Here is a 12,786-nt window from a genome sequence, read left to right as displayed (position 1 = left end):
GACAGACATCAGGCTTGAACACAGTATTGTGACAGATGTAACATCCTGTTCATCCTTAACTTTATCCAACAGCAGGGACAGGATCCTTCCAGGCTCAGTTCCACCGTTAGCTGCCTATACCTGAGAATGGCAGGCAGAGCCAAAGAAAAGTTGACCAAAGCTGTGGAAAAAGCAGGAAACACCATTCTGAAGTCCTGGCATTTTGGTTCAAACACAAGCAACAAAACTGCCTGGCAGGGGGCTGACAATATGCCAAAAGAAAGCCAATTGAAACAACAATGACTAAAGGGTGTGGTAACTGTAGTTAGCAATCTAGAATTCTGGTCTAGTGGGATTTTCCAGAAGCTGCTCTTGCAATAACTTGGTTAAAAGTGTTCTATTGACAAGTTTTACCAGGCTCTCATCAACTAAGGCCATAGGGTGCATTCCTGTCTGGATCACTTTATCACACTCATTAAATCAATGCAAAGGTGAAACTGGACATTTGTTTTGGACAGAAATCAGGCTGGAACACAGTAGATGCTGGAACTGATCTAACATCCAATCCAGTTCCTTCTTAATATATCAAACAACACGGAATCCAAGATAGGGGAACAACAAGATAGCAATCTACGGCAATTTCTCATCAAATGTGCAAAAGTGAACATTACTGATTCTGTCAGAGATGTGAGAATTTCTGGTCAGTTATTTTGCAAGTCAGAGGCTCTGACACTGACTTTAAACCAGATACTGGGGTGACTGTCACATTGTTGATAGACAATTTAGACTGGTTTCAGAGGTTGAACATTCAGCACCCTAATATTAAATTAAATGCCATCAGTGTTATCTGCCCTGAAGTTAAACTTCACTATGATCCTCACATACCACAGACAATACATCAAGAACAGTTTCTACATGGTGCATTATCAGAAATTCTACCTCTTGAGTAAACATGTATCCAATTATGCATTCTAAAGCACATGCATCAGATCTTCAAATAAGACTCTCACGTCACATTGTGCCAAGAGTTTCAGTCACTCTGCCTTGGACTTGGGAAGCTTAAAGCAGAATACTGCTTTGTTATCCTCCAGTAGCCTGATGTTGTTTGCCTGTTCACCCTCACCAAGGTCCTCTATTTGTCACTGGATAAAGTCAAAGACGAACTGGATAGGATGTTACATCTGTCACGGCACCTGACCCGTGTTCAAGCCTGATTACTGTTAACCATTAAGAATTTACAAAATCCCTCAGACTTTTGGATGCTTTTTCAGACAGAGTGTTGATGATTCACAACTGTTCAATATACAGCAAAAGGAATGATGAACAATGGTTATGTCAGTAGTCTGGTCCAGAAGATTAACACTTCAGGACTGATGCTCTGAAAACTTGTGTTTTCAAATAAACCTGTTGGACTATAATCTTGTTTTGTGTGATTTCTAATCTTGTCCAACCCAGTCCAACGCTGACACCTCCAAATCAGAACATTAAGACACATAGGATGCATGGGAGTTGGCAGGTTGGACACAAAATGGGCTCAGCCATAGAAGAAAGAGGGTAGTGTTTTTCTGACTGTACAGTGATGTTCTACAGGAATCAGTGCTGGGACCATTGTTGTTTATATATGAATGATTTGAATGAAAACGTAGGTGGTCTGATTAGTAAGTCTGCAGACACAAAAATTTGTGAAGTTGTGGACAGTGACGAAGGTTGTCAAAGGATACAGCAGGATATAGATCAGTTGGAAATTTGGGCGGAGAAATAGCAGATGGAGTTTAATCCAGACAAGTGTGAGGTGATGTATTTTGGGAGGTCAAAGAGGAAAGTATACAGTGAATGGCAAGATCCCTTAGAAGCATTAACATTACAGAGCGATCTGGAGTACAAGTCCATAGCTTCCTGAAAATGTCAACACAAACGGACAAGGTGGTAAAGAAGGCATACAGCATGCTTGCCTTCATCGGTTGGGGCACTTTAAAGTGGCAAGTCATGTTGCAACAGTACAAACCTTTATTGAGGACACATGTGGAATATTGCATGCAATCCTGGATGCCACACTATAGGAAGGATGTGGAGGCTTTGAGAGGGTGCAAAAGAGGCATACCAGAATGTTGCCTGGATTGGAGTGTATTAGCCATAAAGAGAGGTAGGACAAACTTGGATTGTTTGCACTAGAGCATTAGAGGCTGAGAGCCAACCTGACATAAGTACATAAAATTATGAGGGACATGGATAAGGTAGATAGTTGGACTCTTTTTCCCCAGGGTGGAAATGTAAAATACTAAAGCATAGTTTTAAAGTGAGAGGGGGAAAGTTGAAAGGAATTGTGCGAGGCAAGTTTGTTTTTACACATGGTGGTAGGTGCTTGGAATGCACTGCCAGGGAAGGTGGTAGAAGCAGATACAATAGCAACGTTTAAGAGACATTTAGGCAAACATATTATCAGGCAGGAAAAAGAGGGCTACGGACCATGTATACGCAGATGGGATTAGTTTACAATGCATCATGGTCAGCGTAGACATGGTGGGAAGAACATCCTGTTCCTGTGTGTAGTGTTCTTTGTCCTGTGTTACATTATTGAGTTATTTTGTTGTAGCCGATTTTTGAAATTTTCAAAGACACTTTGTTCAGAAGTCTTCAGAGCCAATAATTACTAAAGTACTAATATTCCTTAAGATACATAGAATCAAAGAATCCCTACAGTGTGGAAAGAGGTCATTTGGCCCATCAAATCTGCACCAACCCTCCAAAGAGTATCCAACCCAGATCCAAGTATATCCCGTAACCCAACATTTACCATGACTAGACCACCTGGCCTACACATTCCTGAACATTATAGGCAACCTACAGAGTCATAGAGTCTTACAGCATGGAGACAGAACTCGTCCATGCCGATTAAGTTTCCCAAACTAAACTAGTCCCAGTTGCCTGAATTTGGCCCATGTCCCCTAAACATTACCTATTCATGTACTTATTTTAAATGTTATAATTGTATTTGCAATTACCACTTCCTCCGGCAGTTCATTCCATTTACGAACCATCCTCTGAGGTGTCCTTGAAATCTTTCTCCACTCACTTTAAAATTGTCCTCTAGTTTTGAACTTCCCAACCCCAGGGAAAAGACTTTTGCTATTCACCTTATCTATGCACATCGCGATTTTATAAACCTCTATAAGGTCACCCCTCAACTTCCTATGCTCCAGGGAAAAAGTCGCAGGCTATCCAGCCTTTCCTCATAACTTACACCATTTCCAATTTAATAATATCCTCCCTATAGCACAGCAACCTTAACTGTACACAGTACTCCAAAAGTGGCCTCACTAACGTCTTGTACAGCTGTAACATGATATCCCGACTCTTATACTCACTGCTCTGACTAATGAAGGCAAGCGTGCCAAATGCGTTCTTTACCACCCTGTCTACCTGTGATGCAACTTTCAACAAACTATATACCTGAACCCCTAGGTCTCTCTGTTCTACAACACTCCCCTGGGCCTTACCATGAACTGTGTAAGTCCTGTCCTTGTTTGTCGTGGGAACGTTCTGAGGAAGGGTCACTAGACCCAAAACGTTAACTGATTTTTCTTCACAGATGCTGCCAGCCTTGCTGAACTTTTCCAGCAACTGCTGTTTTTGTTCCTGATTTACTATATCCATAGTTCTTTTGGTTTTTATTGAGCTAACTGTCTCCTTGTGTAAGTGTGCCAGTGACTCCCAAGTCATCTGAATGTGATTAAATAGCCAATTGATATACAATTAGCAATGGACAATCCACCTAACCTGCACATCTTTGGACAATAGGAGGAAACTGGAGCACCCAGTGCAAACTCCACACAAACAGTCACCCAAGGCTGGAATTGAACCCAGTTCCTTGGTGCTGTGAGGCAGCAGTGTTAACCACTGAGCCACTGGGCCGCCCCAGCATTAAGTTATTTATTGAAATTATTCAAGCGATTAATTTTCTATTTCAAAACCGAAGAGCCTAACAGCTCTTGCCGATAGTGTAAGTTTAGAAAGCTGGGTGAGAGGTCAACAATTCACAAATGTCCTTCTAACATGTATATTTAAACTAAATCAAATTATTTCCTAAGCAACTCTTACAGTACATGACTGTTGTAGCACTCATGATAATATCACTGTTATTCTTGCAAAGATTTTTGTGGAAATTTAATTCCAGCAATAAAAAACTACTTTGTCAATGAAGCGTTGAAACATCAGTCCATTGTACATTCATGTATTTGGGGTTGACCACACAACCTTTTGATTCAAAAAGCAGAATGCTAATTATTAAGAAAATCTTAAAATTTAATAAACTGCATGGTTTACTTCTCTCATTAAAGTTACAATAGGCATGCATACAAGATACATGATGTCACTAAAGAATATGCTTCTGCCATCCAAACAAACAGGGATAGGTGGATGGGATGTCCCACTCTACGTAAGTACAGAACAAAATGAAATTACAAATGACCTTTTGAGTTGGTCTGATTATATAATGTGCTATTGCTGCTCTGAGTCTGCCATGAAAAGGAAATTGGGGCATGGTTAAAAGCAAGAATATGACAGTTGAAATGAGAAAGGTCATAGCACTCATAAAACTCTGTCAAATGCAGAGAACCTGGAATCAGATGGCAAAACATTGATTTGCTATAAATAAATCACAAGGAGAATCTTTGGTGAAACAGAAATTAGAATTATTCAAGAGGAACAAGTTCTTTGGAGCATATTGCTTCATGATAGCATTGTAAACAACATTGTAAATATTAGCTTTTAACACAATTCTTTTGTATAATCTCTAATACCTTGTTTTTATCTTGGGTGTCCACTTCTCCTGGAGCCATAGACTTTAGTAGCAAAGCCAAACACTTCGGACTTTTGTGGCGTGTAGCTAAATGAAGTGGAGTCATTTCCTCAAGATCCTTCTGCATCCAGTTGGCACGTCGACTAAGCAACAGCTTCATGAAGCGGTAATTTCCCTTGAAAAACAGAACAGAAAAGTAAAAAGAAGTTTTATTTCTTGTGGAAATAAAAACATCTGATCTTTGGAATTTCATGGACAGGAGATGCGCCTGCCCCTTACTTGTATGTCTCATCAGCAAAGAGAAGTTGGCAAACACAGCAATGGTACTGTTAGTTAAGATACCATTTATTATGAAACATCCATCTCTTACAAGCAAACACATTCGCTCCTTCAACAGCTTGGCAGAAAAAACATCAAGCTGACCCAACATCTGAAGGATGTGGCAGACATCAGAAAAAAGCTCAAGAGGCTTGTTACCAAACTTATAACAAAACCAAAGAAGCCTCACATTAGTGTCGAAACCTTAATCATGCCTGCATGTAAAAAAAAAGTATGATGTTAGGAGCTGATGCTGCAAAAGAGGTCAACAAAATTCCACTCCATGATAATACAGTTAAATGACAATCTTTTAAGGAGCTACTGACTCATCCGGCTCATGAAGAAAGTAACAAATACCTACTTTAGGGAAAATACCTTACCTGCACCATGTGTTGGAACATATGCAATGACTATGATTGGATACACAATCTGTTTAGTTCACAACCTTCTGATTCATCACAAATGCTGATGTTAAAAGCAAAAGAAGAATTTGTACAACTATAGGTGAATTGCACAATGACGCTAAAGTTTGGAGAGTTGAGTTAGTAGGTGTTCTGGCTGTCCGCGAATCTCTGATGTTCATGGTTATGCTGTACTCTTGCTGTTTGTAACAACATACCTCTGCCAGCTAGCATTTTCAACACTGCCATGCGTGAAAACAACAGGAAGGAGTGCTCGTCAGCGAAGCAAGATTTGCAAGTGGTCCTCTCATCAATTTCTCCCCAGATCAAAAGGCTCTGAGCACACCAGCAGGCCCAGGTTTCCCACAACCCCAGCAAATTGCAATTTACTCCTCTTTGCTCTGATCTATTGTTCATGAATAGTTCAAAATGGTTGCGCTTAGCAGACTTTGAAAACGTGTCTGTGCTCACAGTGGAAGACTGTATTTGTTCCAGTGGATTTCAAACATTAATGCTTTTGATCCTTCTTTAACTTGTTATATGTACTATATTGCAAATCTCTCCGGTAAGGCCATACCCATAGCAAATGCAAGTAAATGTGACATTTATGAGCAATCAATTCAGCTGAACAAAGTGGATAGACCATGGAATTGTTTGTCTCATTGATGTATACCTTGATACCGAAAGGGTTGAGAAACACTGCAATAGCGTACTTGATGGTAAAGAAGTTAGTAATGCGATCACCAACGTCAAGAATCCAATCTGACAAATTACTGTACAGCAACCCACCCTCAATTGTCAGTAAACTGATAGAAGTTGTCATTGACAATCGCTCTTATTCAGAATGAACCTGTTCATTGGTGTTCAGTTTGGTTCTGCAAATGAGCCACTCTGGACCAGGACTCACTACAGCATTGGTCCAAGTATGGACCAAGAATCTAAATTCATGAGGGAAGGTCAGAGTATTGGCCCTCAGCATCAAAGCAGCATTTCCTGAGTGTGATAATACGAGGATCTTGCAAGACTTAAGGCAATTTGAATCAAAGGAGAACTCTCCATTTGTGGAGTTATATACAGTACAACAGATGATAGTTGTGGTTGTTGGTCAACCAGTTCAGTCCCAGGACATCATTTCAGGAGTTTCTCAGGGCAATGTCGTAGGATTAATCACTTTCAGCTATTTCATCTATGATTTCTCTCCATCATAATGTTATTAAAATTTACTCCCCCTCAGGTACTGAAACAGTCAATGTCCATAAGCAGCAAAATTGGACAACATTTAGGCTTGAGTTGACAAGTGACCAGTAATGTTTGTGCCACCAAACTAGCAGGCAATGACCATCCTCAACATGAGAAAAATTAACCATCTGTCTTAACATTCAATAATATAAATGTCACTGAAACCTCCACCAACAACATTCTGTGGACTCCCATTAACCAGAAAATTGACTGGACCAGCCATGTAATAATATGGCCATAGCAGCAGGTCCAGGAAGCAGGAATCTTGCATTGAGTAATCAACCTCTTGATTCCCCAAAGTCAAGCCATTATCTAAAAACATAAGTCAGAAATGTGACAGAATGCTCTCTGCTTGCCTGGAAGAGGGCAAGTCCAACTTCTCATAAGCAGCTTGATATCATACAGGACTAAGGAGTCTGTTTGATCAGTACCCTTTTCCACTGCCTTAAACATTCTCTCCTTCCATTTCGGATGCACAATGCCAGCATTGTGTAGCATCTACACAGGACTGAAGCAACTCACCAAGATTTCTTAGTTAGCATTTTCTCAGCCTGTGACCTCTGTCAGCTAGAGGGTCTAGAACACAGGCACAGAGAAACACGGATACCCGCAAATTCCCTTCCAAGTGACACACCATTCTGACTTAAACCAAACCACCGCTCCTGTACTCTGACAGTTCAAGATGTACTCACCATTACCTTCTCAAGGCAGTTGCCACCATCTGAAGAACTATTAAGGACGGTAATAAATGCTGGCTATGTGAGCACCATTTACAACCCATAAAAAAAAAATTAAAAGGGCTACAATTGTGCAAATTGGCCAAAATAGAAGCAGAACAATCATAAGCACATAATAATTAAATTCTAACAGTGAAAATTATTTAAAATATTCCAGGTAAAATTAACATTTTTTTAGAACAAGAATATTTGCTCCTTTGTTGAATATATGCTCCTCTGTAGCTGATTTCCATCCTGAGGTAATTCTTATTCTGAATAATTGCAAATGCACCAACAACACTTAATGAAGAGATTGGTCACCTTAAATCTTCAATCCTCATTTTGAGAAAATTGCTTCAAATGGAAATGTTTCAGCTTCCCTTTAAGATGTTTTCGGATGAAAATGTATCTTTTTAATTCACTATTGTGGTGGAGGAATAATACCCATAAATGCAAGCAGCAAAGACTGGCAATTACATCAGACAATGTGTCATCTGAATATAATGCTTTCCCTTATGTTATTGTCAAAATCACCATGACTACATCATAACTATTTATGGTTCAACATATCACAAAACTATGTATGGATTCTGATTCTTACCCTCTTCTGAACACAATTATCTATCTCTATATGCTGCTAATATATTTGCACCTGTATTAAATTATCAACTTAGTGTTACAAAAGACATTGCATTGTACACTCTGCAATCACTGAAATCACATTATCTTCTGTCAGTTTTTAAAATTAATGAAATACAGTGCAGCAAGCTGGAAAAATTATATTACATTTCTAATTCAAAAGAAAAAGCTTAAGATATGCACCTTTATGGCCCTGTAAAGTAATTGTAATCCTGTGTGTAGATATAATGGAAACAATCAAAAATTGCTCTTTTAATAGCCTCCTGGAGGATATTGTTCTCTTTCAGCAGCCTGTACTCATAGGGCAGATTATTTCACTTATATAGAAAGACTGAATAGAGTTTTTACAAAGTCACTGAACAAACAGGAACACTAATGGTAATCACCTTTGATTATTTAATTTGCTACAAAACACCTGCAGAAAACTAAAAATCAAGGTTTAGTTTGAAAATGGAAATATTGATACATCTCTACAAGTTCATTTCCTCCTGTCTAGAATCACTTATAGTCAGAATTGAAAAATAAAACATTGCAAAGAACCCAGAAATAAAGAGTGTGAACATGAAGGAATTTGGAATCAAAGAATATGTGCATGCGCGAGTACTTGATGCATTGGTATTATGCAACAAGTTAGGATTAATTAATGATCTCACAGTGAAGGCGTCCCTAGACAGTAGCGATCATAACATGATTAAATTTTACATTCAGTAAAACAACATTTATATATTTAAATAAGAACAATTTTTAGGGCATAAAAGCAGAGCTGGCTACAGTGAATTGGCAAATTAGGTTAAAGGAAAGGTTAATAGAGATGCAACGGTAGACATTTAAAGGAATATTACAAAGTACAGACATTACAAAGAGTTATAAAAATTCCAAGGGAATATAATTGTGCACAGACAGGTGGAAAGACAAACAATTGAGAAAATATAAAAACAACAAAGAATGACCAAAAAATTAACAAGGAAAAAAAATTAGTCGTGAAAAATTACAGTCCAAACTGCAGCTAGCCAGAAATATTAAAAAAAAATATTTAAAGAAGAAATGAATTACAAAGTGAGCATCAGTCCTATCATCTGTCACAGGGAACATGCTGCAAGTAACTCTTAAATCCATTATAGCAGTTCAAGATAATCAGACAGAGTCAAAAACGATTTTGTGAAATAGAGATCATGGTTAACCAATCTACTAGAATTCTGCCTGACAACATCCCACTGATTGGTTAAACTGTAAAGTGTTAAAAAGCTGTCAGTGCCAGATATAGCAGAGAGAGAAAGAGACTTCCACAGCCTGCAGAGGGAAAACGTCAATCTTTCCTTCTCCATGTGGATAAAAGAGTGAAAAACCAGAAAGCTCAAAAGAAAGAATTCTAAAACAAGCAAAGGCCAGGTCCAGCTGAACAACCCTTGAATCAGAGAAGGATCATTACCCCCAAACAGCAGCATGTCCAAAAGGCTGTAAGAAAATAATTTTCCAGCTGATGGTCTGGAGTTTTGATCTAAATCTTGTTTACCATGTCTATATTTTTTTTCCACCCATAGTATGGGTGTTAAGCCGTTTGTTATCTGTATTGATTGTGTTTCAGCATGCATTTGGGTGTGTAGTATGAAGGAATGTAGTTTAAGTTGCACAGCATTAATTAGAAATGCTTTCTTTTTTCCGTTCATATTAAAGGTGTGAATTATAGTAGTTATTTTTCTGCTACTTATTAATCCTGGCTTGAATTGCTTTTGTCCTGAATAGCAGTCAGTCAGTCAGGTAAATTGGTCATCTTGATGGATTCATTGAGATTGTACATGTCTAGAAATTTCTTATGGCTTATGAAACAGCGAGGCAAGATTATCAGTGTCCTCTTCCTACTTTAGCCATGACATTTTGAGCTTAGTACGTGTATGCTTTGTGCACTTTGTGAGCAAATATACATTGGTCAACAGTTACACTCACTCCAACATGAGAACGGAGGCCTACGTAAAAGCCACAGTTGAGGTTTTTGAGCCTTCACAATCACCTTGAAGACATACCTGAAGGCCATACTCTTTCTGAAGACCAGTGGACAGTGCACCTAGCCTCCAATAGGTGCCTTCTAGCTGCTGTACCCTTGAGGCTACTGTGCAATGGCTTCTCATTTCAAACGTCTTCCCCTTATTTCCCTGGAGCTCCTCCTTTTCCATCTTTGTGAACTGTGGGAGCTGAGATCAGGGATATTGACCATCCCATTCAGTGTAAGAGAGACCAGGGTCAGAAGCATCTTCTGTGCTGATGCCAGCTTTTTACAGAGATGACATAAGAAGAGATCATGAATTGTGCATTTTTTATCCAACACCAGAATTCCACCTACTGTGGAGTTTGGACATTTTTGTGTCATGTCTGTAAAAAGAAGAAAAATGCCCCACCTTGCAGCATCCCAAAACAACCCAGGGGCTGATGCTGGCAGCACTACCCCTCCCACAACTCAATTTTTGCATCCAAACCGTTGGGCATGCAGTCATCATCGATGGCTAATGTCACTGAGGCTGTCAGCACAGAAGAGTTGGAACATCTACATGTAAAGAAAGTATGGGAGAAACACGTTGAGGCAAACACCCAGATAGCACGAGCCAGCTCACATGCAGCTTTGATCATGCTTGAGACTGTGACAATGCCCACTTTGGCCAAATTTGTACAGTTCACAGCAGAACTTTTGTTTTTATTCTGGAAGGTACCTAACTATTCTATTCCCAGTCAGTGCTCCTTGCAGATCCCGTCCCCAGTCCAAAAAACATAACTGTTAGCAGATGTCATTTGAATCTCAGGAGAATGAGACAGATCCCTCTATCCAGACTGTCCCTCAAAGAGATTAAAAGGGACGCCTGTCTAAGGGACAGGTGGAAGATCTGCCCAGGATAACCCGATCACCCATTGACAAGTCCAGCTTTGTGGTGGCAAAGGTAGGCCAATTAGTCTGAACATTAAACACAAGGTCAATCCCCCTAGAAAATGGTGGAAATGAATAAAATGGCGGAAATGAATAAAATGGCCCAACACATCTGCTTATTGGGTGGCAGCAGGAAAGGGGAGAGTACCTATCTCTCAGATGTTACCAAGGTACTGGTACTGAAGCTTTTCTCTGTATCGCTGTATGGCCTCGAATCTAAATTATTGTCCCTGCTTGCCTAGTTCCCTGGAGGAGCCAAAGGTGCTCCCTCTTCCTTTGATTGCAGAGTTTGATGGTGTCAAATGTAAGCCACACCCTGCAACTTCTGGATGAAATTCAGGAGAATGTTGGGTGATGTCAGGATCCCAACCCCTACATTAATTCTGGGAAGTTTAACCCCTCACACACACCAAAGCGCACCTCACCTTGACCAGAGAGAAAAGTGAAAGCGTGTGTGCAAATGTGTGAGACAATGTGGCACGTGTGTGTGTATGTGTGTGTGAGAGAGAGAGAGACAGACAGTATGCATGTGGGTGAGAGAGAGTGTGCACACGTTTGAGTGCACATATGTGTGGTGAGACTGTGTGTGCATGTGTGAATGTGAATGTGCACGTGTGTGTGCGTGTGGGAGTGTGTGCGTGGGAGTGTGTGTTCGTGTGTGTGTGTGTGTGAGTGTATGCATGCGTGCGTGCTCCTATTGACTTAGTTTCCTTCATTACTTTTCAATGTTGTTCAAACACAAGTACTAAGTACAGTTACTTAACAATTATAGAAAAGCAATTTGCTTTTAAATAGGTAACCCACATAACCCACAGAAATAATTCTGATAATTCTTACCTTTCATATCCAAAGGCAGGGCTGACCTACAGTACCATGACCTCTGCCACAGGTAGGGCAAGGAGGCAGCTCCAAAATAAACGTCAGCTGGAAGGGGGTTCAAACCCCGATTGTTGACACCAATGGTCTATACCAGCTGTCCAGCTAACTGAGCCAACCAATCTCACCTGGGAATCAACTACTTTGGCAATAGACGCTTTTAAATGCATGTTATAGCTGAAGCTATAGAAAATGATAGTGGAGACTCTGATCATTCTAGCTGCTGCAAAATAAATGATCACCTTACAAAAACCAGTTCTCCACGTGGCCAATGTCCTTGTCGGTAATTCAACACCTTCCGATGAATTGTAGAATTGCTATCGACCTATAAACTAATAGTTTAATTTTAAATGCAATTGTAATATTAATCCCGCTTTGCAAAGTGACCAAGCATGATGTGGATATTATGCTACAAAATGCAGATCACAATTTGGACTTATTAAACTTACTGCACCAAAAAGCACATGAGACAGCTGAAGCAACATTTATATCCGTTTTCTGAAACTTGTCTTTTTTTTCCAAGGAATAGGTCACTAGCATGAAGCCAGAGGCTAGAAGCAGTTAGAAGGACTTGAAGGTTGATGTTCGACATATTTGGCTGCATTATCAGAGTGATTTCCACGGTCATTAAATCCTGTACTGAGATTCAAAGCTGAAGTTTCTGCATTATTAACATGATTGCTACTCACTGGAGCTCAGGGCATCCTTCAATTTTGCCCCACTCAAAATAATTGGAAAGAAATTATGTGAACTATTTGAAGACAAAGACTTCTAAACTAGATGACTATACCAGTCTAGTCCATAAAATATATTGTGCATTTAGCCACTTCCACCTTTCCAATCCTGGGGTCTAGATAGGTACAAACATAAGTCACATTACACGTGACTTAATTGATCTGTATTTTT

The 12,786-nt window shown here is 39.7% G+C and overlaps 1 protein-coding gene across 1 annotated transcript in view; it reads right to left on the bottom strand.

Moving 5' to 3' along the window:
• invs (inversin) overlaps positions 1-4,949 on the bottom strand; it is a 155,541-nt gene extending 150,592 nt beyond the window's left edge. The window contains exon 1 of the mRNA XM_048608231.1: positions 4,779-4,949. Within this exon, the coding sequence (XP_048464188.1) occupies positions 4,779-4,937 (159 nt within the window). The 5' untranslated portion in view covers positions 4,938-4,949. The remainder of the gene's footprint in view (positions 1-4,778) is intronic.
• Between the last annotated feature and the right edge of the window lie 7,837 nt (positions 4,950-12,786).

This window comes from Rhincodon typus, chromosome 2 (genome assembly GCF_021869965.1).
Source record: "Rhincodon typus isolate 14 chromosome 2, sRhiTyp1.1, whole genome shotgun sequence".
NCBI lineage: Eukaryota > Metazoa > Chordata > Chondrichthyes > Orectolobiformes > Rhincodontidae > Rhincodon > Rhincodon typus.
This window is presented reverse-complemented; position numbering and strand designations above follow the sequence as displayed.